Below are 25,744 nucleotides of genomic sequence, written 5' to 3' on the forward strand. Positions count from 1 at the left end.
GCAGAGGGTCTCCTCACCACCTTAATTACTGTACAGCTCTTTGTTAGTGCCCCCAGCTGTGGGCTGCTGGATTCCTACAGAGCTTTGAAAACACATTTCACAAAGAGCACATTTTAGAGGTGTGAAGATCCTGCTAGCAATAACTTTTTCTTGTTCCAGTAAGTATTAAGTTTAACCTCTGTTGGAAAGGAATTACATTCTCTATACATTTCAAAGTACATCACAAACTTTACCAGAAGAGTGGGTTGGAAGCAATAAAAAAACTGTGGAAAAAGAGATGAAGAAACCCTGCTGTTTGGGCAGACAAGTATCAACAAGAGAAAAAAAAAAGAGATGACCTCGATGAAATTAATGTTTTCAATGCAGTGCAAACAGCAAAACAGTGATTGCTTGCTACTGAATGAGGGCCTAGAATTTCATTTACACTTCATATAGTTTAAGAAAGTTTGGAGAAATGTGACTGTAACAAAAATTGCAGAACACAATTCTCTAAATATTTTCTTCAGATTGAACTCTGAAGAAAATTTTGTAGTCCATGACTTTTTGTGCTGGACATTGTATCTAAGAGCAGATTTGTTCCTTGAATGCAAATGTGTGGAACGGGAAAAAAGTCTGAATCATAAGGACCCATTTACAAAGGAAAGATATATGAAATCACCAAATCATACAAAAAAGATTGGTATTTGGCCTTTACGCCACTTAACTATTTGAAGATGAGAAATATACCTTTATTAAATTAAAAGAACTGCAATTTAATGCTGAAATCAAGTAATAATGGCATTACACATTAACAATAGTTTTTTCTTCTAAGGGAATTTTCCACTAGCAAAATGCCTCATGAAATCTATGCCATCAGAGCAAACGATTCCGCTGCTATAAGGAAATGGGACATCAAGAGTTAAGAACATGAACTACAAATAAACACCTACTTTTTTTTTTCTAGTCAGAGACACAGTTATATTTCCAACAGCACAAATTGTTCACATGTGAATATTATTTACTAATTTCCCATTTCTTTGTGCTACTAAGAACTGGCACCAACACTTCCAACCTGAAGAGACTTTACATACATCACTATCTTACAGAAAAAAAACATTTCCAAACCCACAAAAATTCCCAAACCACAACACTGCTTAAAAAAACACCTCAAAAAACCAAAACTGTATCTAAGACTTTTTTATTATATTGTTGTTTTTTTTTAAACAGAAAATATATATGGATATAAATATATAGGAAATCAAAATATATTCTTAGGCACTAGACATGAAGTGGTTTTTTTTCCCCAATTCATATGTTTAGGTTCTTGAGGATTTTTTAAGACTTGTGGTTTTAATATACTTTATATTATTATTATATTTTAAAAATAATTTAAAAATACTTTTAATATGCTTATATAATTTTTTAATATACATTTTGTGTCTTTTTATTTTTCAGAGTTATATACATTTGCTAAACTTCTTACAGCCTCCTGCAACTACTTTCAGTCTAATCCCCTTCCAGAAATATTATTTTACCTAGGAAACTTAATATGCATACATGAACATTTTTGTTTGCTTGTTTGACTGCCAAACTGAAAGAGTTTTCAGTATAGCCATTACTGGATGACAAAAAAATTCAGGCACTTTTTTCTTCTCCAGAGGAGAATGATTTGGAGACAAATGGTGATATTCATGCAGCAAATGGAATGTGGATGCTCTCAGATCCTTGAACTTTGGTCTCCTATTAGGAACACAGCTCATTATTCAGCAGCCCCAGAAAGAGTATTCTGGAGTGCACCTCGGTCTCTCCTGCTCGGGATATTCCATCTCATGTGTCAGCACTAACCAGGCCAGCTGTGCTGGGAGATAAAGAGAAGTGTTCTCCTGACAAAGACAACAGCTGGAGTCTGGCTGTGCTCTCATGGCAGCTTCACTCCTTCTGCAGAAAGGAACAACTTCAACGGGAAAGAACGAAGGAAAAACTACTTCAGAACACCCTGCGTGGCTGCAGCCAGAGCACTCACCTGACACTGGGAGACCAAGTTCAAGGAATTTGAAATCACTGGAAAAGTTCTTTACTCTGCATTTAGGAAAATGACGTTTGCCCCCCATTTACATGTGTCACACTCATGTATTTAACTGGGGTTTTTTGCTGAAGTACGACCTGCCTATTTGACTGAAGAGAGTTTCAGTCATGGAGTGCACTGTTCAAGCTCTAAAAAGAGAGTTTAAAAAAACCAGAGGCATATTGGGATACGTAAGATCTTCAGCAACAAAAATATCAGAAGACAAATTATTGCTGTAATCTGTAGAACATCCATAGGAAATACCTTAAGCAAGGTCTGTCTATGGCTTTCACGCTTCCTTTCTTCCTCTTTCCTTGCTGCAACAGAGGCCATACGTCTTTCTTCTTCCTGGAGGTCAAACCAAAAAACCAAATTCCTAAAAGCAGGAACTAATCAGGTTCTGAAAAGTAATTACTGATAAATCATTAATATGGTTTTGTGTTGGTATTTGAAATGTAAATTTTCACTTCGATACCGTTTTAGAATTTTTATCATTTTAATGTTTCTAAGTATTAGTAAAACAATAAAATTATTAACTATAGAAGTATACAGAATAAACAGATAACTACCCCAAGTTAAAAGTAATATTTGTAAAGGCCTTTGAAAAAGTAGAAAGCAAATGGCGAGTATGACAGTGAAAAAGAACATTTTTAAATATAACAGTGCAATACATCTTGGTATCTTTGTAGCAGATTTTGCAATTAGTAGGACTTTTTTTGCAAGAAAAGGCATGCAGCAAAAAACCTGGGTTCTATTTATGCTTAATCATAATCCAAGACTAATTTGCATCATTAAAAACTATTTCCAGGGGTTGCCTTCTCTCAATCATCAAGGCAACTTGAGAAGAAAAGGAACAAATAATTAGCATTATTTCTCAATATTATTACCTAATCAAGCAGAAGTCTCAAGAAGAAAGCCATTGATTCCTAAACAATGAATTTGAAGTTGCTTAATTTTCCTGGTACAGCAATTTGATACTGCAATACCCCCATATTAGGTTGGATGCCTGTTGTTTACAGAAGTTTAAACATTCTCACAGCACAGTATTTTTAGAACATATAATTTCCAAGTAACAAAAGAAATGTTCACTATGAAGTAAAAAGTGTAGATTCCTTCCAACACAAATATTTGGGAAGCATACTTTAACTTATTTTGATTTACTTCACATGCCATTTGGGCATTTCTATTAAAGTGTCTTCCCAGAACATATGAAAAGTGTTTTCATTTCCCTCAAAATAGAAAGCTCCTGTCCTAACCTTTGCATTTTCTGGAAAAGTTATGTGTTAACAAAATTAACAAACAAAAAATGAACTGAAAGCATCATCAACCACGAAGACAAATTGATATGTCAAAATTTCTACATAAATAAAACATGCTATGTTTAGAGGACTGTAAGAACCCCTAAGCACATGGGTGAGTGCTTACTGGAAGGGAAAACAAAACAGGAACTTCACACTTAGCATAGAACAATTTCCAAGCACAAGAAGTTTGGTTCATGTGACAGACCTACCCTGATCTGTGTACGGTCCCCCTGAAACCCACTGACATACCACAGGTTTCAGCATCACTCTGAAAAGTGGTTAAACAACAGATTTCCAAATCATTCCTCCATGACTTTTTATCCTAATATCGTGTATTAAACAAGAGGAGTACCTCAATGCAGATTAAGGCATGAGGTTTTGGCCAGAGCAAGCTTCTCTAACCCAAATGTATGCAAGAATTTCCCTGGAACATTAATTGGAAAGCCTAATTTTTAATTTTTTTTTTAATTTAACTTTTTTTTTTTTCTTGTTCTGAAAGCAACTTGTAGCCTTTGGATGGCAAAGTTCTGCTGGCAGCCTCCTTGGCTACTGGGATTTTCAGTTATTCCTGAACAGGGTATTTCCAAGCAGGAAGTGTCACAGAATTACAGATTAATCCAGGTTAGAAGGATCAATAGGTCACTAGTGCACGTTAAAAGAGGATCACCAGTATCTAAATAATAAAATGAAAGCACACAGTGGTACAAAAGGCCTTCTAGATGGCAATGTAACAAAATACCACATAATGAAACTCAACACCTGAATGGGAAGGTTCAGGGGCAAGCTGTGAAAATCATGACACAAACCCCATGCAGGTAACATGGCACAAATATGAATAATTATTAATATTGCATAATAAAACACAACATTATATATAATAATATATCATATATATTGCATATAATATGAATAATCAGTAATAATGCAAAATACTCTCTTCCTCAAGAATTCAAGACTTCAAGAACTGCAAACATTGTTCTCATGATAGCTGTTCATTCCAATTATGTACTCCAATGTAGAGTTTGCTTTTCAGTAAAAAACCCCAAAGTCTTAAAATAAAGGATGGACACTACCAAACTACATTAGTGATATCTTTCTCTAGAAAGACAGATTTGTATCGGGAATTTTTAATTTTTTAATTAAATCTCTCAATTTGACCTGGTATTTATGCTTTTAACTGGGCTTCCTAAAGAAACAAGCTTTTACAATTTCAGTGTCTTCATTTTCTCTAATGACTTTTCAATACACTGAATATATCAAACGAGTTAAAGTGTGTTTAGAAGTCTTAAATTAAGGGTTGGTGTCTTTTGTTCCCTACAAGTTTGATTATATAAAATTGATATGTAGAATGAAGAGAAACGTCAGCTAATTTTCCCACCAAGGAAGAGGAAGCAGAAATTATCCATTCTGTTTGGCAGAAAACATCTGGTCATTCATCTGACTCCAAACTAACTGAGGTAGTGTTGTGTTTCTCGCTGGAGTAGGTGAAAACTAGAGAACACAATTACAGTCACCTGTGGTAAATTAGCCTTCATTAATTTTATTCCTTTCAAAACAACCTGTTGGTGTTTTTTTCCCCAAGCTTTAAGGTAACCATCCACAAAGTTCCCTAAATCAGTTCTCTCAGCTTCCACAAAGCTCTTCCCACTCTATCTTCCTTCTCAAAGTTTTCCCTTAATCCAGTCCAAATGTGTACTTTAGGACTCTGTCTTCCATACACGAAGGTCTACTGCCCTCATGAAGTCAGCTCAGTACCCTCCCTCCAACAGTCTTCATACAAAGATTGACATGAACTAATGCAAATTATAACCTAATGAGTATTAGCTGAATAAGACTTTTTTTCCTTGATCAAGAGTTTATCCTAATTACAGACATTTAAACCCCACTATTTTTAACAGAATTTAGCTCAGCCAAAAAATAAAATACACCCCAGTTTAACTCATTATTCATTAAGGCACAAGGATAGAGAAAATCTGAATAAAGATCAAGGGCCACAGAATCCCAGAGCTGGAAGGGACCCACAAGGATCATCAAGTCCACCCTCAGCCCTGCACAGGCTCATCCCCAAGAGTCACCCCCTGTGCCCCAGAGGATCATCCCAACGCTCCTGGAGCTCTGGCAGCCTTGGGGCTGTGCCCACTGCCCTGGGGAGCCTGGGCAGTGCCCGACCACCCTCTGGGGGAAGGACCTTTTCCTGAGATCCAACCTAACCCTGCCCTGACACAACTTCAGGACACTCCCTTGGGTCCTGTCACTGATCACCACAGAGAAGAGCTCAGTGCCTGCCCCTCCTCTTCCTCTCCTGAGGAAGCTGTAAACTGGGTCAAATCTACTTTTTATGGAATTCAAATCCATACACATTTCCTAATTAATCTTAAAAAAACACATCCCCCTCAAAACCACAAAAATCCCCCAGAATACTGAAAAAGTCAGGAAACGAACCCCTAGATAATCTTGCCACAATTAGTTTTTACTATCATCACTTCTCCTTTAGAAAGAATTTCAGAAGAGCTGAAGCCATCCCCCTTTTTCCTTGTTTCCCCTCACTGTTCTGCTGTTACGCTCCATCGCTGTTTTGTCTCTAAACCAAACCTTGCCGGACAAGGTGGGGATGCCTTTCCAGGGGGTTATTCCCGAGCTCACGCGAATTCCATGAGCCGACAGCGCCCTCTGCCGCTACCGGGGCGCTACCGCAACACCCCGATCGCTGCCGCTGTTCCAGGAGGAAACATCCAACAGCTGCTCTTCCAGAACAGTTGGGGAGAATCCTAAAGGGACCGCAGTGGAACGCACGTATTCGTCCTCACTGCTGCTTTAATACTCTGCAAACAAGTTCTTTTTCAACAAATGACACAAGTGACAGGAGAAGAAGGTGCTGGGTCAGCACACAGGCAACGCAGCATTTGATCACCACAGTACACCTACCTTATAATTATTCACATAATTGTACTGTAGATTAGAAACAGCTATAGTCTACTTGATATAAACCTATTTTAGGTAATCAAAACCACATGGAGAATGTGAAGAATGGCCTGGAACATACTTTGCACTTTCAAGGCACGGAGAGACCCAACGCAGTACACTTAAAATACCCAGCATTCAGCTCACACTTGCAGAAGGCAAACTGCTCTTTGTTTTGTACACCTGATTTTAAACAGGAATGAAGTAAGAATAGTTCCAGTAGAAATATAGCCATGGAAAATTATTGGTAAAACATTCTGTCAAATATCACTTAAAGAATGATTCGACAATGAGCTACATCTTCTGTTTTTACTTTCAGCATTAAGTTGGTATATTTTCACAAGACCTGATTAAAGAGAAAGAATTATGATCCAGAATAATGATTGTAGAAGTTCCTGAAGTATCTTATTTTCCAGTGGAAAGAAAGAAAAGGGAACCTTCCCTAAAAAACCCAGAACACTTTATGGTGGTGATGGAATACAGTAACAAATTCTACTCTGGATAAAGCAGTAGAACCTACTCCCTGATCAGCAATGAAATGTCTAAGCAAATAATCGAAACCAAACACAGCTCTCTTACTTTAGACATCCAAAACCTATAAAACCTCAATGAAAAGAAGCAAAATTTTACTTTTAAAGAGACACAGCTTGTCTTTCAATTTGGCAACCGCAGCACATTTTAAAGAAATATGCACTGTGTATCATATTTACACACACATGTAGAAATATATATACACTTAGCAAATTCTTTTGAGGAAGTCTATTTGAAGTGATGAATAGCAACTGTTCCTTGTTAAATAACTCCTCAGTAAGGACTATGTACTCATTTCATTCATATTTTGATATTTTATTACATGTCTGCAGACAATATTTGCTTACTCTTACCAAAGAGTGGAGGAAAACAGATTGGTCACAGCTAAACTAAAAGCACCACTGGGTAGGCCCCCTTTTGGAAGAGTTCAAACTGCAAAACACATTGAAAAAGCTTCAGTGCCCAGAAAAACAACCATTAGAGTGCTTTAACCAAAGTAAATAATTACAAATGCAGCCCGAGCCTGCCCTGACTGTAAGGCACTTCAACCTCACAAGCCTATTCCATGAAAACGTTCATCCAGTCCCATCACCCTGCAACAAAGGTGAGGTGAAGGTGAAGCTGAGAGACACACAAGTGACACTGAGGAATCAGTCCAGCCATGGTAATTCAGCCTCCTCCCCAGTCTCTAAGTCTCTAGGACTGATCTACCAAAGCTCAAGAAAGCAAAATATTTCCATGGAAAAAGTGGACAGATTTTTCAGCTGAAAACCATCTTCTTGCGTGGACAAGGAACGAGTTTTTATGGGCTCACAGTGAAACTCAGTGTAGGTGTGTAACCTCCACTGATGCCACCACCACTGGGTTCCTGCCTCAGTGGTTTGAGAGCTTCAATCTTACATTCAAAAATGGCTTAGCAATGAGATGTCTTAAGAAAACATTGGCTTCCTCACGGGTCAGGGTTTAAGAGTTGCCATAATACCACACAATCCCTTGAATAAAGGCAAATCTGCCCTGACTTAAGCAGTATTAGAACAATTACAATGCAAAAATGTTTTATTCCAAGTGCAGTGTATTTGATTCTCATAGCAGCTCTACGTTTCTGAACAGTTCCCTAAGGCAGAGACAGTTAGCACCAGACTTTTGCACCAAGGTTCCCTTTTTCCAGGGAATCCTATGGAAAAGGCCTGGCACCAAAGAGCACGTGTCTTCTTGAAACCCAATGTGAATAAAGCTTCTAGATCTCTTATAAAGTTTTGAAAATATCCTTAAGATTTTATTTTTTCTTGAAATAATTTTCCTGTCCCGGTGAAGTCAGCAGGTAAAAGTTAAAAGCAGAAGTAAAAATTGCATAAAACTCAGCTCTTGAGCAGAAAATCTTCTGAAAAGGTTAACAAAGAATTCCTAGTCAGAAAAAAACCACCACCATTCAACTCTCAGGTTGTTACAAGACAAAGCAACACTTAAGTTCAAAATGATCTGGGCACTTTTCAGGTTAATGAAGAAAAGATCCAAATATAATTAGAGTTTAGGTTCACTACTTGAGTGAGAAAAAGCACATACTCAAAGCTGTATTTTCATTCCCCCTCCAAGTAATACCTACCCTTACAGGTGGTGGCCACAGGATGTTGCATTATGAGGCAGAACAGCTGGATTTGAGATTGTCAACTCTCAAATTTTATCACACATCTCAGGATACTTGTTATTTTTCCCTAAATCCCAGTGTCTTAAGTCATATGATTATCTGAGTAACACAGTTTTTACTGGAGAAAATATACAGCACCCTCTATATGAGGAAAATGTTAAAATGCTCAAAACCAGAAGGCAAATAAAGAATGCAAAGCACATTATTTTTACAAGTAAGTTTATGAGCAGCAGAAGTGGTGAAGCCTGGTTTTCTATGGCTTTTTGTCTTTGTGGTTCACTCTCTGATGTTTAACAAGGTGCAAACCCAGATTAAGTTCTTCCCATGGCTGTGCCTTTCTAAAAACTTTTTCCCAATTCAGATCCCATAGAGTCTAAAAAGGAGTTTGAGCTCTTTCTAACAGTTTTTCCCATCACTGAGATTTCTACCACGATCATCCCCTCTTGAGAAGGGCGGAGCAGGGGGGCAAGATGGAGAGAGATTTTCATTATGTGATCAAGTTGCTCAAATAATACTGACAAAATAATGCCTTTAAAAGCAAACTAATTACCAAGTATTCAATTAAGTCAGTATAAATTCACAAAATATAAAAAATCCCAACACACAGAATATCTGTGAGCAAACAAGTATTAAGTATTTTCAATGCTGGGAGCAAAACCTCTCATGTCCCAAGCACTTTATTTTTAAAATTCATGTTTTCCACATACATGTTCTATTTTACATTCTAACTGGCTCTATTTTATACTAGTGGTGGATTGGCTGCAGGACAACAGGATACATGGCAAAGCAACAGCTGCTGTAATGCAGTACAGCCTTTGTACAAAGCAAATGAGCATTTAAAATAAGGTATGTGGTCAAAAAAGATAACACTGCAACACTTGCTTACTGCTGGATAGATTTCTCTTGTAAGGCCATGCTTACACACCACTTTTGAGTAGACACAGAATTAGCAAGGCTATTCCTTTATTAAAAGGGAAAATAGGTGATTCTAAGACCCTTGGTGATTGCCCTTCAGAGTGTAGGAGACTTAGTTGTCTGCAAGTCCTCTCTCCCTTATCAAGGTTATTTGGACTTGAGCAGCAGAAACACAAATGAGTTGGGAGAGCAGGACAGGTAAGAAAAGGAGAAATACAGGCACACAAAGTGTGTGATCACCAGGTTTCCTCAGGGAGGCAGATTTAAGAAGCCAATGAAACTCTTAATGAAAGAAGATACCAGTTACACCAATTTTAGGGCAAACAGACCATTCCTTTGGAAGGAATATGCTGCTCCTTCTCACCTATACAATAAAAACTTTGCAGACTCCCTCACGTCACGTGGCAACTGAACACACAGTATTTACTGCTGAAAAGTTTTAGCACTTCAAAATACACGTTAAGTTGAAGTAAAAAACCCACACCCTTACGTTATACTGAACTAAAGAAAAAAGGTTAAAGTTTTAAATATTGTAATGCCTATGCACCATTCAATTCCATGCTAAATTAAGAAAAAAATAAAATGTATTCTCAATATACATATATTCACAGAAAACCCTAAATTTTACTTCTGAATTTAAGGATCTATTAAGTTTGATGAAAACAGAAATTTCTTACTGTGATTCTCTTCATATCTAGCTGTCGGAGCTGCATCATATGATGGAGAACAGTGTGTTTGTACCATGTCTCCTGAGCTATTGGATTGCCATCAAGGGTGATATCTGACAAAGATGAGGAATCAGCAAGGCACAGAATATCCTCAAAACTGTAACCAAAAAAGTTTAAAGTTTTAATGTCATAGAGTAAGAAGAATTTTGAGATGGAAGATTTTATTTCTTAAGGATAGAACAAATATTTACTGGTACTGAAAAACCCCCACCCATCAATACTGTGTATGATAAATCCAATTATAAGTATTCTGAAATACCAACAGCTGCTGCTGTTAAACTTGTTTATCTCTTCATATATAAATAAAGAGATGCAGAATAAGGAGAACTTGTTAACTATGGAAGCACAGTTTCATCAAACCCCCCTCTAAAATACGATACATATCAACTCATATTCCAAAAAAAATAATACAAGGTGTATTTGCCATCCAAGGCAGCATAAAAAACATGGAAAATACAAGGAGAAAAGCCAACCACAAACACCACAGAATGATCCTTGGTGTTTGCAACATGATTAATATTGGAAGTGAAACAACTACAAAAGCATATTATCTTCAAAACAGATCAGGACATTGTTCTGAGTTCAGTCTACAAACAGCACCAACTTGGCTTCTTAGACAACACTGGGCTTTATTACCTGCCAGTACAAAACTGGCCTGGGTAAAATTTAGAAATTTTACATCTAGAAATGTATAGCCTGTGTCATGCTCCTTTCACTGATGATGGAATGTGAAAAGAAAGCAGCTCAGAGGAACAGCATTTTCAAACGACAGAGAACTATTTAACTGGATTTAAAAAAGGCTGCACAGTTGTGGCAATAAATAAGACTCTCCAACACCTTTTAAGAAGTTGATTTCAATGTATGAATGTACAACTGTGCACCCAGCCTTGTGCACTTTGGCCTTCAAAAGTCAAGTCTGCCTTAAGCCAAGTCAAACCTTAAGTACGCCCTGAACTCGGGGATCCGAAATCATCCACGCTGAAGAGGTTCACACTGCAGACTGGCACTGAATAAAGTGGCAATTGCTTTTATCATGCAATTATCAGCAGGCAAGGAGTTTCTGCATGCTACCCCCAATGAACACAGCAAAAAAATGACAGAATAAAGAGGAAGATACTCTGCCTTTGTGCTCAGGGTATGAGAACAACCTAAAAACCAACAGAAAATTAACTATGTCCAGACTGTGCTGAGGGCAGTGAGGGTGCTGAGCACATCTGAAGAATTGGGTGTCCTGTACATGTGGTTAAAGTGACAAGTTTGATTATCATTTTCTGCTTCTTTTTGAGATTCAGTTTCCTCTCCAGAAAACAACTCCTGGAACCACATTTTTGGAAGATTAGGCTGACATATTACTTAAAATACATACTCAACATGTCCTGAAGATGGAAGATATTCTTCCCAAATAACACAGAATTTAGTAAACTTCTAAACATGTTAGAATAAAACAACTGAATTTCCATTGAATAAGAAGAGATTTTGCCTGACAAACGTGAAAATTTCTGGTCTTCAAAACTATTTAAAAATTTAAATATATTTAAAAGCATTAAATATATTTATTCCAAGTACTTCCCACTAAACATTTAACCAAACTGTACTTCTGCCATTACATATGACTTACAGATTTTTAATAAAAACAATTTCTTCAGGAAGTGACAGGAAAGTTGAAAGCTTGCTAGCGTTTTCAAGACCTTCCACTTACACATACTGCTGTGCTTTGAAATTCTCACTGCTTCAACACACCAGAACATTCATTCTGGAGCCAAAACAGATGTGCTTGTTTTATCCTACTTTCAGCTGCCCTATAGGCAGCTCAGTTTTAGAAAGCAGTAGTGCAAAATAACCATTTTCACATCTTTGTATACACACATAAAAAACCAGAGCTTCAGAAACTCCATGTAGAAAACTTAATATGCTGTACTTGTCACAGTGATATCCCAACCCTAAACCAAGTAAAGCTTTCGTGTGACACACTCACCAAACAGATGACACACTGTACACCCAAGCTGCTGTCTGTTCCCAGCACACAGACTGCTGTGACATGGCCACGTGGTGACCACCCCGAGGGAACCAGAGGCCACGTCTCAGTGCTCTCTGCAGCCTCTGTCCACCACAAAGGAGTCCTTAACCCGCTGCTGAAATACAAAGCAGCTGTGGATGATGCTGCTTCAGACTGACTCAGCCTTCTCAAGTGAAATGTCTGATTTCCCTTTCCAAAAGACCTTCTCCTGCAGGAGTCCCACCAAACTATGGCAACCATCTCTCCTTCCTGTCCTTCTTTCCTCTTAGATAAAATGGTTTTGCTACAACGGTAGTTTCAGCAACACAGAAACAAAGTGTGAATTTGGGCTAAATTCTCAAAAAGTGTTTCCTGGAAATCTTTTCAGAATAGATCAGGTTTACATCTTGTGTTCATGCTCAGAGTCCTGCAACCAATTCTCCCCCTGCCAGAGGGGATGCAAACCCACTTCTCCTGCCTCATATGAGAACGTGGCAATTACTAAACAGCAGAGCATTCTGGAGTGTTGTAAGCTCAACCTCCACCAGTGACACACATTTACACACAAGACACAGGAACACTTATCCTCTGCTTTTTAAAAGCATGTTCCATAAAGGAGAAAAGCTCTGAAATAGAGAAGGAAGGCAACATACTCACTACAGTCTCATAAAACACCTGAGAGGGAACTGTATGTTCAAAAAACATTCAGTCAAAGAGGAAAACTTGGATTTTTTCATATTTCTAACCACCAAACTACCGATGAAAACAGGTGTTACCACAGCCAACCTTTCATTCCCCTTGCACTGCTTTTGTTCAAGCATTTAACAACCTATTTACAAATTTTCATTCTGCTGAGAAAAAAAGGTATGGTCCTGTTTTTATCAGGCTAAGAATGTTCCTTCTCTTGGGTTTCCAAGTCAGCAACCAAATGAAGAAAAACTATTACATGAGCTTGTATTCATCTCTTCCCCTATGGCCAGACAAGATACTTGCTAAAGGAAAAAGCCAACAAAGTGCTGACCTGGACAGCAACATAACAGTGACAATCTGTATTTTGTTTTCAAGACTAAAAAACGGTCTTTCCCAGTGTCACATCTGAAAATATGAGCACTAACCCTCTTCCTGAATCCCAGTGGCATATCTTTCCTGAAAAAGTTTCTGCAACCTTTTCCCTGTACCACAAGACAAATTCAAAATGGGATATCCACCCCTTCTTTATAAGGGGGATATAGTTCTGGAGATATATATGTATTACCTTCAGCCATCAGCTATGAACACTTTCAGTTTGCAACTGCTAAGTATTTTTGGGTTGAAGCCAAAACCAGGACTTCTTTGTTTCAGACCAGCAGCAACTCCTACAGCATTTGGTTTTCACTTCCATTATCTTGCCAATGCATCCTGTTTTACTTGACTGCTCTGCAGAGAAGCAGCAGGATTCTGAGCCCTCCTCTGAGGCGTGAGGTAAAAAAAAAATAGTGATTCAACCCACGATAGATTCTCATGCTTTAAATAGTGACAATTTTAAATGGCATTCCCGAGTCTTCTGCTGAAATATTAATTCAATATGTCAGTGTGTGTCAATGTAAGATTCAAGGATTTTTGTTGACACACAAAAACAGGAACAAGAAAAACTTTCCACGGAACCATTGCCTGAAAAATGCTATTTTTTAAAAAGGAGCATTAATAAAATATTTTCATGAAACTGTAACAAACATATTCAAGTTTTGGCAATTTTTTTGTTTGTTTCCACTTGCAGGTTTTTTCTATGCACCTACAGATAAATGAATGAGAGTATTTGTGCACCAATTTGCTTGTCAAAGAAAATTCTGTGGCTGTTTCTAGGGAAAATAATTCTTCATTTTACCACATGGCACACATTAAACTCAAAAGCACATAAAATCATTTAAAAGGGGTGTAAGAATGTTCAGATGGAGCACAGCAATTCACAAGTATTATGGTTACATAGAACTTCTTCAGTCAGTTCAAACAGTATCAAGCCAAGCATCAAAAACAGACAGTCAAGAATATCTTGTATATTTAATCATTTTCCTGCTTGAGGACAGATCTACTACATAACTCAAAATCAGGAATTAATGGGGGTTTTAGCCTTCAGAACTGCAATATGTAATAAAAGTTTGCTATTTAAAAAATCCAAGCTAAATGTGTTCAAAAGAAATTTTTAATTTGTTTTAAAATAATGACTAGTAAATAAAGAGTTAAACTTATCCATCCACCTATCTACCCACATATGTGCACAAAATTTATAGAAGAGCAAAGTCTTTTGTTTAACCTTAAGGGGTTTTATACCTATTCCAACTGAAAATTAAAACTAAATTATGTATTTGCACACATGTTCTAAATAAATATTTCTAGCTTACATGAAAACTGAGTTGATTTATTAATAGCTCAATTGAAGCCCCGATAAATAAATAACAAAAATTATGATACAGGACGAAGAAGCAAGCTACTGATCACATGAACTTTGAGAAATTTATTTCAAAACCTCACAGAAAAAACCAGAACATTTTCCCTTCTTTGAACACTGTAAAAATACCAGGAATTTGCATAAAACAATTTGAGAAAGGAGTCAGAAAGAGACACAAAATATACCGAGTATGTAAAAAGAGATGGAAATTGCACTGACTGCAGTGATGCTCCCCGACAGCAAGGGAGGCAGTTACTGCAGTCCCCTCCTTGCTCTTGCCAACCTGAGACCTTTTTTTAGAAAACCAGAAACAAAAGGCAAGTCTCAATTCTGGAAATTATTCAAGAGAAGCAAAACGCTAAACCCTCCTCTTCATTATGCCAACTGAAAACATAAGATAAAAAGGCTAGCTAATTAACTAAGGGAAGAGCATATTAAAGATCCCTGCAGTTCACCTTTGAATTTTTTTTAAAGTGCTTAATAGCCATGAGTATTTAAGATGATGTACTGCATTTGTACTTTAAGAGCCTAAGGAACACAGACAAGTAGGTTGGAGCTGTCTGCAAAAAACATAATGCAGGTCAGCATGAAATGTTTGAGTAGCTGTTACAATAAAAGCCCACACTAAGCACAACATTTTACAGGGAAAGCAGATAGCACAAGAACAGCAAGGCATTTCCAGTAATTAGAACATGAAGCCTCTTTCCCCTACCCCACATTCAATTATTTGATTCTAAACAAAGAAAGCTGCTGGTGATCAAGGGATTAAAAAAAGGACATACCAAACTGAAGATAATGCAGGCACTTTTTCTTGTTTAAATACTGGCATGAGTATAAAGGCAGACTCGAAAAATGCATTAATATGAAAAGGCACAGAAGACAAACGGTTCTATTTATAACAAAATGCCCTTAGTTACTTGAAACTATAGAAGACCTGCTTTGTGAACTGAGCTATTCTGCTTCTGCATCTGGTCTGAAAGGGAACCATGAATATACCTTTCAGACTTTATTAATATATGGAAAAGTAAAATACAAGCATGACATAATCTCCCCATTGTAAGCAGAATCTGACTCAGCAGTTTGTGTAACTCCATAAATACAGGGATGGTATTTTAGGCATAATTTGTACCTTGCATAATGTTGCTCTAACAGACATCTAGGTTAACAGTAAAACAACACATTCACAAAACCACGTCTAATTTTGACCCCTATAAACAGTATGATCATTTTTAAATTAAAAATACATGTTTCTTGGTACAATACTCATAGTACAACTAACATTTAAATGCAAAGGGTTTAAAGAATTTTCATGTTTAAATTAGAAAATACACAATGGCTTGGTTATGTTATCTGATATATTAGGGGGGAGAAGAAAAGTATCTTTACTCACAGTGTTTGAATTTTAACTGTAATGAAATACAGCTCCAATAGGATATTTCAAATTACTGATAGGAAGCAAACTACTATTTCCCTTACCTAGATATATTGTTGAAGCTGAGGAAGAGACGCTGGAGACAGGGCAAAGTATCCACATCTTTCTAGAAGGAAGAGATAGAGGCACAAATTCAGTAGCTGAAGTAGCTTTTGAACCTCTCTACCTGGCCTGATGAGACACTTTCATTTCTGGATGCCATAACCTTGCTGCAACATCGATTTCTGTTGAAGGTGCAGCTCCATCTCTCCCCAGTGCAGACTGCAAGGGAGTGTTTCAGTGCAGATCCCCACTCTGCAGAACACGCTGCATCACTTGCAAAGCAAATGATGTTAAAGAAAAAGAAGATAGGGCTGCTGCTGCTTTTTGAACAGGCTTTTGGGAAACAAGCCAGGGTGCTGTCTCAGCATTTAAGCTGCAGGATAAACACGCTAAAAAAAAAAAAAAAAAAAAAAAAAAAAAAAAAAGAAAAGAAAAAGGTTTGCTGAAATAAGGTTTTTGAAGTGCAATACAGCAGTGCAAGTAGCACCACCAAACAGCAGTGACTCTTCTGTCAGAGAATGATCTGAAGGACTCTGTCACCTTTACAACCTCTACAATTAACATTTTCAAAAAGGAGCGAGCTTCCAGAATAAGCAACTGTAAATTTAATATATGCCACTAAAGACCTTTGCAGAAAACCTGTAAACAGCAAATAGCTCAAATATTAGTAAGATGAAACGTATCAAGTAATATCATTTAACATATCAAGTAACTTCATTTGTGAAATATAAACCCATAACAGACAGATATCACAGTGTGCAGTGACTCAAACCATTCAGCCTGCACACCTAACTCCTCTGTTCCAAGCCTGCATCTCCTTACCCTGCTTGAAGCCAGGGGACACAAAGCTCAGAAATGGAAAGGAGCATCAGAGCTCCCTGCCTTGATTTTGGCCACACGATCAAATCTAGAGCTCTTCCTCCCTCCATAAGATTTGTGACACATCTACAGAGCATTCCAGAACCAGTTCATTCCAACCAAACAGGTGAACAAAGGCAGCTCTAAACAAACCACGGAGCTGCTATTACTGAAACCCCAAATGTGAGCTACCAAGGGCTGCTGAGAGTCCCTGCTGGGTACAGCGAGCAGGGCTTACGTGGTCAAGTCTGCAGCTGCAAAACTCCTGGTTAGAGCTGCTCTGAATCCTCACAGGTCAGACCATGGAAAGCTGGAGTTCACAAGAGAATTACATCTGGACATCCCCTCTGCCCTAAGGCTACTCAGTGCTGATGCCTAAAGGGGGGGTGGGCACACATGACATCAGTGGACATACACATGAAGACAGGCATTATAGGGTCGCACATGATAATTCTTTAGCAGCAATGATTTCAACTAATCACTGGAGAAGACAAATTCCCATAACTAAAATGATATGTTGCTGCCCTGTAAAATATGTTGGAAGTCTCACAGGTGTGACAGCAAACACTAGGTAGGATTATTAAAAAAAAAAAAGCCTCCAGTTACTTCAGTTTTTATACAAAGTCTTATAGGGCAGTAGACATAGAAGGCAGGAGCTCTTTTGTGAAAAGATGGTGAACACCTTGAGCAGTCCTCCTTCAAGTCTAAGATCAAGTTGAAGGTGACAAAATCCAAAATTCTAAACTTTTAATACCTCAAAGCAAACAAGTAGATCAGTCTTTCAAAGAAACAGTGTCCCTAATTCACAACAAGGAAATAAGTAGTTGTTTCATAGCTCATGGTATGTATAGATTCGTGCTTTTAATGCCATACAAGCCATAAATAAATACTGTTTTATTTTAAAAGGCTCTTGTTCAAAGAATGTACTTGCCATACCTGAACTACAGCTCAAATTGCGGAGTGAAAAACTTTATTTTTAGAACATGAAGACTTACAATGCTAGGCTGAAACTTGAACTGGGAAATTCTGCTTTTATGATCAATACCTCTTTTCTCTGCATTTGCCTCAGAAACATTCTTAAGATCATGAAATTTAAGATGATCTGACTGCTTAGCTAAACTACAGAAATTGGGACTGTTTCTAGAAAACAAAATTGTGTGGAAGAAAAGTATCTAAATTTGTATGCAGACCACAAATCTGCTCCAGAAACTCTTTTTACCCCCCTGATAGAGAAACGTCATGAGATTTCAAAATTTGAAGCACTACAAGTCATCATAGAATCATAGCAAAGTTTGGGTTGGAAGGGATCTTTAAAGGCCACCTAAGTCCAGCCTCCCTGATCACATTTAAAGACAATAACACCAAAAATTAATTTCTCTTTTTTTCACCTTGATGTTGTGAACTGAAATATTGCAGGAGAAAAACATGAGTGACACAACACAGGAAAACACAAGATTTCACAAATCTGAAATGCTGATACGGTTTAAAGAAGTTATAGTGCATTTTGTCAAAATCAAAGAAAAGGGGAAAAAAAGGAAAAATGAAAGAGTTTTGCTCCTTACTATAGCAGAGACTTGATTATGACGAAGGTTGAGCTCTGTGAGGGAATCCAGTCCATTCAAATTTTCTACAATGGTCAGTAGGTTTCTGGCAAGGTTTAACACCCTCAGCTCACTCAAATGACCGATGTTCTCTATTTTAGTAATCTGTGAAAGAGTATGATAAAGATGCTCACTGTGGTTTAAATGGATATAAAATAGATACACATTGCACATACTTTTTGTAAAAAAAGTAAACATGAACAATTGAGTTAATGCAATACTGTGCTTGTGGATTTTCATAAACCATGACACTCATATCCAACAGCTGAAAACAAGTTACAGTCTGCCAGAAACTCAGAATGAATATTCACCAATACCCTTCTGGCCACGCTGCAGTAAACCTCAGTCAACATTTCCTTCCTGCCATCAGAAATCAGGTTACTTCAGCTGTGCTGCTCTGCAGCAGCAATCTCAAAGACACCATAAAACCAAGACAACACTGATGATACCAAGGTATGCTGAAATAAGGAAATTCTGTGCATGGTTCACCCTTAATTTGTCTGCAGAGACACTCAAACAAATCTCCTGGTGCCTATGCTGCAAGAATAAGCAGCATCTTACCTTCCCACCATCACAGAACTCTGCACCAATTTCCCTTCATGACTCTTTAAGTCAGCAGCAGCACTCACAGCTCTATCTACAGGGGCTCCACAGACAGATTTTGCAGCAGGTCATGAGGACATGCCTCACCTGCTGTGAGGCAGGGGCCAGTAGCACCCACAGCCTCTGAAGAAGAAAACAACTATTTGAAATTGCAGCTTGAAAGGAAGTTTTATGAGCAGGTAATCGCTGGGATCAGAAAGACATACTCAAAAGTTAGGAAAGAAGCAGCAGCATCCTTAGTTGGGATACACAGCACATCTGCTTGACAGTCCTCAGCACTTCAGCAACTCATGGTTTCCTGGGATTAGAAAATGCAGGGATCAAACAAAGAGACTGAGCTACAGTAAACAGGCAGCTGCCAGACGTTTGCTTTTATACTTTATACCCTATTCTAAAGATTCAGGTGACAATGAAAAAAAAAAGTAATAAAAAGAGTAAAAATAGCTAATGATCCTTAATTTTATGTTTAACTTCTGGAAAAACAATTGTGTTTTACAAAGGCATTGATTACTGCTCTGGTGACACAATATGGGTTCCCTCCCTGCTGTTAGTATTCCTCAGTGATCCACACAAGGTTGTCTATGCAGATTTCTCACAGTGGTCTGTCCTCCAGCCCCCATGCAGACACTTATGCATGACTTGCATACAAGGAGAAGGGGAAGCACAGCCACTGCATGGGGAATGTGCTTGTCATACTCCTGGTGAAACCTGTGCTGTGTGGCAAAAAGGCAGCAGGTTTTCCTGTGGAAAAGACTCCAGCCAGCCACCCTGTGGGGCAGTGCATCCAAGGATACAGGGCACAGAGCTACTAACAATGTCCTAACATTGTCCCTTTCAAGGAGAATGATCATCTGCTGGGCCACTGCAAGCCCCCTCCAACGCCCAGTCCTCGGGCACACCTTCCCTGGTGTCACCTTCCCAGGGACAGTGAACTTCCTGGGGCTTTAGACCAGCACAGCCCTGGCTGTGCCAGTTTACAGCAAGTTCCTGACACTTCCTGGAATAGAAGAGGCAAGGCAGCTATTATTTAACAGTTTGAGTTGGTAATTTTCATGTATGTACCCACATATGTCTGTGGCATATGACTGGAATATGCTGCTATAAACAGTACTTCAGCAATTTTTCTATTAAAAAACACACCAAAGTAGACACCAAGATCAAAATTAAATAACATCCTAAGCCTGCTTTTGATTCAAGTGCTAATTAAACTATCCACTTACGTGCATTTTATGCAGGGGAAAAAATTATCAGGATACAAAAGTATTACAGCAAGAGGAACAGAAAATGCCACCATTTAGAAGAATATATTTAGACAAAAAAAAAACTTGTAAAAGCAATGCTGAGAGCAGATGGCTGGCACGAAGAGCACAGACCTCTGCAGATATCTGCTTAGCCAGAATTACTGCATGCCACAGGGTGGAATATTAATCCTGGCATTTTATTGCTACTGCAAAGATAATGATTTCATCAGCAATGTATAGAGATACTCTCACACTTTGCTAAATTTCCAGATTAACTCTACTGGATTTCCTGTTTCAATTATTCATGCCCACATGAAGGGACACCAGCTTCTCATATATACTATTAGATATGGAATAATACAAGTTATTATCACCTTTTTTTGGGTGATTCAAGTAACACTTTGATAATATCGTAAAGAAATTATATCTATGTCTGTTTTCTATTAATTATAAATAAAAAAGGATTGTTAACCATTTCTATTTGCCTTTTCAAGTATACAAGTCAAAGACTACTTGTAAACACTGAACAAAACCACTTCTGTTTTCTTGTTTGCTTGTACCTTTGAATACTTTGCTATGAAACAGAGCTCAGAAGAAGGTTTTTTTGTCTCAATAATCACTCATTAATAATTAAACTGCACAAATAATTAAATGCACAAAAGTTGCATCTTTTAAAAAACATTTCTGAGATTCCTGAAAAGAAGTTCACGTCTGAAAAAATCAGGTTTTGTTATTTGTCCTTTTACTTATATCTTGAACTTTTGGCAAGAAAAGTAACTCACAGAACTAAACAGAACACAAGAAATTACTCCAATGACTTTTTATACTTCAAGCATTCTAGAATAAAATTCCTGAGTAGGGTCCCTGAATGATGCAGTATCCTGTGTCCATATTAGTGTGTTAATCATAGAAACAGAGTCTCTATGTGAAAATTCAATCAGTGGTACTAAAATGCTGTATTCTTACAAACTTTTACTGGGCAGTATTAATATCAAGAGCCTTAATAAATCATGTAGAAACACAGGTAAAGAGTAGTTGTATGACAAAAGAATTCATATTTTGTCATTTTTGTGAGGCATATGCATTAAGTGCAGTATTTCATTAGACATAACACTGGGTGGGGGTTAACTTTCTTTTGACCACTTATTACATGAAGAGATTTTTTTAAGTATAATGCATTTAAAAACTTGATTTGAAAAAGAGAAAAAAATCATACAAGGTTTATCATTTAGCACTGTGGAATACTATACCTCAATGTTTTAAAGTACATCTGGTTCCCAGCATATTTCTCACTTGGCAGGAGAAGTTTCTAAGTTCTGAGCAAATCATATCATCCAAAGAACCCAGCATGCAAATAAACCAGAATACTTTCCCAAAAGTCAACAAAAATGAAATTTTTCTCCTTCTCTTTTTCCTCACCTCCAACCTTTTGGAAACATTACATCTTTAGAAGCTTCCCAATCTGCATTCCATCTGCAGGACTGATTTACACTCCCAGAGAGAGGAAGGGAGGGACTAAGACTAAAACATGAATCCAGCTTTCCTCTTAACTGCTACTACTTCATGAACACTAACAAGAATAAATAAGTTCTAGCTAGGCTCTAGAACTATTTTTGATAAATAAAATTAGTAATATTCATATTCTGGACACGTCCTATTTGAGTATTTATATTCCCCATCAGCTGGAATAGAGTTAGTTTTCTTCTTAATAGCTGTTACAGTGCTGGTTTAAATTTAGTGCAAGAATTATGTTGGCAACATGCTGATGTTTCAGTTATTCTAAGCAGTGTTTTCCCTAAGTTAAGGCCTTCCAGTGTCTCATGCTCTGCCAATGAGCAGGGGCACAAGTTGTGAGGGCACAGCCAGGAGAGCTGAGCTGAACTGGCCGAAGGGACATTCCATGCCATGAAACACTTGGTGTATAAACTGAGGGGAGTTGGCCAGGAACTGCCAGTTCCCTGTTGTGGACAGGCTGGGCATTGGTCAGGATGTGGAGAGCAGTTAACTGCTCACCTCTTCTTTCTCCTGGGTTTTAGTCATCTCTCTTTCTCCTTTTCATTACAATTACTGTTATTATCTTTAGAATTGGATTTTAATTTGATCCAATTAAACTGTTCTTACCTCAACACACAGGTTTCACCTGTTTTTCTGATTCTCCTCCCTGTCCAACTGCAGGGAGGGGTGGTGGTGGTGAGCCAGGGGCTGCTGGTATTTAGGTGCTGGCTGGGGTTAAACCACAACAATCTACTCAGATGCCCACTGAGATCTCTCATCTTACATAGAACTACTGTGTATAATGAAAACAGCTAACATTTTTTGATAGCCTAATGTATTTCCAATACTTTACTATAACTTGGACACAAGGTCATTGTTCAACGATCATCTGGGATCACTTGGGAACATAGAAATGATTCTGAGCATAATTAACAATGCTCAATGATTGTTGTCCTTCTGCAGAACACCACTGACATAAGGCTGGCTCTAATTTTACTGATCTGTTTTTTAAATTGTTACATTCTGGAACACTGGAAACCGTATTTTGAAGTTCTCACAGCCAATTCTGCTGTTGAAATCTGTTCTTCAAAAATTTACAATGTAGAAGAAATATCTCTTAAGATAGACTAGAAGGCTGCCCTAAATAAAAATACCACAAATTTAAGTAGAGTTAAAAGAGCCCCTTATTCACTGTTACATAAGCAAACAACAACAACAAAGAACAGCCTTCAAACAGGGCACTAATACACTAAGCAGATACACCAGCATTTCTTCCCTTCATTATGCCTTCAAAAAGAACTAATACTATGTACAGCAGACTGGTGTTTCAAATTTTGAATTTCTCAAAGACAGGAAAAAAGAATCTAAACGGGATAACTTGCATATCTTTAAACTGGAAAGGAACAAAAAGGTAATTTATTAATAGAAATGAAGTTTGGAGTCTTTATTAGGTCTTTCCATGAAAAAAAATACAATAAACCCACCAAAAAAAATGCAAAAAACCCCCAATTCCATTTTTTAACATTTGTGCCCTTCACATATACATTTATGATTCAAACATTCTGAAAACCAAAATAACTTACTATATTCCACAGTATTAGTTCCTTACATAGGTCAGTTTGTTATGTTCTCTGGATCAAAGTAGGACTATCATTATGAAGCTGATCTAGCAACAGCCAGCTGGGCACTATGCCCACAACTCCTAGTGAAGTTGTAATTAATGTAAAGAGAGTTGTACAGATACTTGAAGGGGAAAAAAAAAAAGGAAGGGGGGAAAAACAAGTCCAATCTACATCACAGTAACTTGTAAGAGCTGTGCATGATGTGTTTCATTTCCATCAGTGATTCCTTCTTCTGTGCTGTGAAAGTGTGCTGACTGGCACAGCTTTATCTGCAAGTATTTTTATCAAAAACATAACTCCCCTTAAATTTCCAACAGCAGTAAGAAAAGGATGATAACCACACAAAACCTTAGAATGAACACGTTTGGAGATGGCCAAGACTCCAAGGGCATTGTCACCATCTGGTCCTAGACTGCCTCTGCCACTGCCTAACACACACACTGTTTGCCTGGTGTGACTCAATGCAGCCCCAAACTTACTGCAGCACTTTTAACAATAACTCCCTATAGTGCTGGCTTGTCTTTGTCTTTTTTTTTTAAAGCATTTCCACTCTTCACTGTCAAGCAATTGTAGAATAAACACACACAGAGAAATCAGTAAGACATTAAAACCGTCAAAAGAGGAATGCAGAGAACTCACACATTGGTCCTATACAGTCACAATAACCACATGTTGTTTTAAACATCTGAATTATGGGACATTTTGTATTACACGTGGTTTGAATTTATTTGACAAAGAATACTATATCCAGCTTGCCCCTGATACTCCGTGCTGCTTCTGACGTACCCATTAAAAACAAAAAATCTTCTTACATGTACTACAGCTAAAGCTTTCTGCACCCCTTGAAGCACAAATGATTGCTTAGTATCAAATTGAAGAACCTGAACAGATGTTAAGTGACCTAAGTCCCTTCACAAGCACGAATCAACGAAGAGCTCAGACCCACTCTGCTTTTTCCTGCACAAATTTAAGTCTTCCACATATATGTAAGGGATCTGGTTTTGTAAGACCACCAACAGTAGAAACAACACAACAATCAATGGGATCTTAAAATTTTATATGACTTCCAAGACTGTGTTACTTTAACTGCACCACAAATACTTGTGGTAGATGACTATTGTGTAGGTGTGAGGGTTATTACACCCAGTGGACTCAATTTTAACTGCTGAAACTCTCCTGAAGTACAAGGCTGGAATTACAAGAGACTTAATACAAAGATTCAAAATAAACACCATGTCCCCTTTTATTAATTTACTTATTTCTGTGACCTCAAAAGTTGAAAAATTTGCCACCAGTTCCCTTTCAAGAAACAATAGTTTTAGTAAAAGGCACAGCACACACGTGATGTCTACACAAGAAAAATAAGTAATCAAGTTATTGTACTATACCTGATTTCCATGGAGATCTAAAACATCAAGGTTTTTTAGGTTCTCCAGATTTGAGATCTTCTTTATTCTGAAAGATTTCAATTACGACATAGATTATTTTTAATATTAGATTAAAAGTATCTTTCATTAGCCATTTTTTCCTGACTACCGAGAGTAACAGAAGAATAACAAAGTTCTGAACCATGAAAAAAAATTAATAAATGAGTATGCCTTAGACTATTACCTTCCTGACTGTCAATAATGCAATAGCAGCAGTATGTATGTGGCTCTTCTAGAGAGAGAAAAAGGAAGGAATCCTTGCTCCCCTAGAAAACAAAGTCGACAACCAACCTATCCAGATACCTAAATAATAGTAATTAAAAAAAGAATCTTACTGGTAAACAGCTAATTTCAAACCATTTTAATGAAAAACTGTAGTGACACAGGCTTTTGAGAGTTTGTTAAAAGAACACAGAACTAAAAAAACCCTGAAAGCCCTTTCTAGACAAGAGAGATCTCTAGGTTTGGCAGTACGTCTTCTTACCTGAACAACTTCATTTTCTTAAAACTTCTCTGTCCTGTCCTATTTTCTCAGATTCCAAACCTAGGCTATTATATTCTCAACAGCATCATCTACTGGCTGATGATATTACACACATGTGTGTTAAGCATTTGCTTCAAGAGTAACCAAAGATCACATACAGATCAAGCTGAAAACAAGTTGCTTTCAACTGTGTCTGACCTGTAATCAATCACTCCTGAGTATGTTAGTCCTAACTATCCCCAAAACAAACAGGCAAACTATCCCTCTAGGCAAACAGGCTACACTGCACTGGTTATGATATGGAAAGTAATTCCTCACCTTAAATTTATAGTTCCCATGCCCCAGTATTTTACTATAAACAAAACTGATATCTACAAGTGAGATTTTTAATACC

General features: G+C 37.6%; 1 protein-coding gene across 3 annotated transcripts in view; it reads right to left on the reverse strand.

Annotated features, from left to right (window-relative positions):
- The window catches only part of LRRC49 (leucine rich repeat containing 49), a 49,423-nt gene that overhangs the window by 18,988 nt on the left and 4,691 nt on the right, over nucleotides 1–25,744 (reverse strand). For all 3 annotated transcript variants that reach the window (XR_005566784.1, XR_005566783.1, XM_027741792.2), the window contains exons 6-10: nucleotides 24,828–24,894; nucleotides 18,441–18,584; nucleotides 16,023–16,084; nucleotides 10,075–10,222; nucleotides 2,309–2,392 (exon numbers count right to left, since the gene is read on the reverse strand). Coding sequence is in view for 1 of the 3 variants with exons in the window: in XM_027741792.2 (XP_027597593.1) it covers nucleotides 2,309–2,392; nucleotides 10,075–10,222; nucleotides 16,023–16,084; nucleotides 18,441–18,584; nucleotides 24,828–24,894 (505 nt within the window). In the remaining 2 variants the exon portion in view is untranslated. The remainder of the gene's footprint in view (nucleotides 1–2,308; nucleotides 2,393–10,074; nucleotides 10,223–16,022; nucleotides 16,085–18,440; nucleotides 18,585–24,827; nucleotides 24,895–25,744) is intronic.

This window comes from Pipra filicauda, unplaced genomic scaffold (assembly GCF_003945595.2).
Source record: "Pipra filicauda isolate LSUMZ 115617 unplaced genomic scaffold, ASM394559v2 scaffold7_size6619720_pilon, whole genome shotgun sequence".
In the NCBI taxonomy this organism is placed as follows: Eukaryota; Metazoa; Chordata; class Aves; order Passeriformes; family Pipridae; genus Pipra; species Pipra filicauda.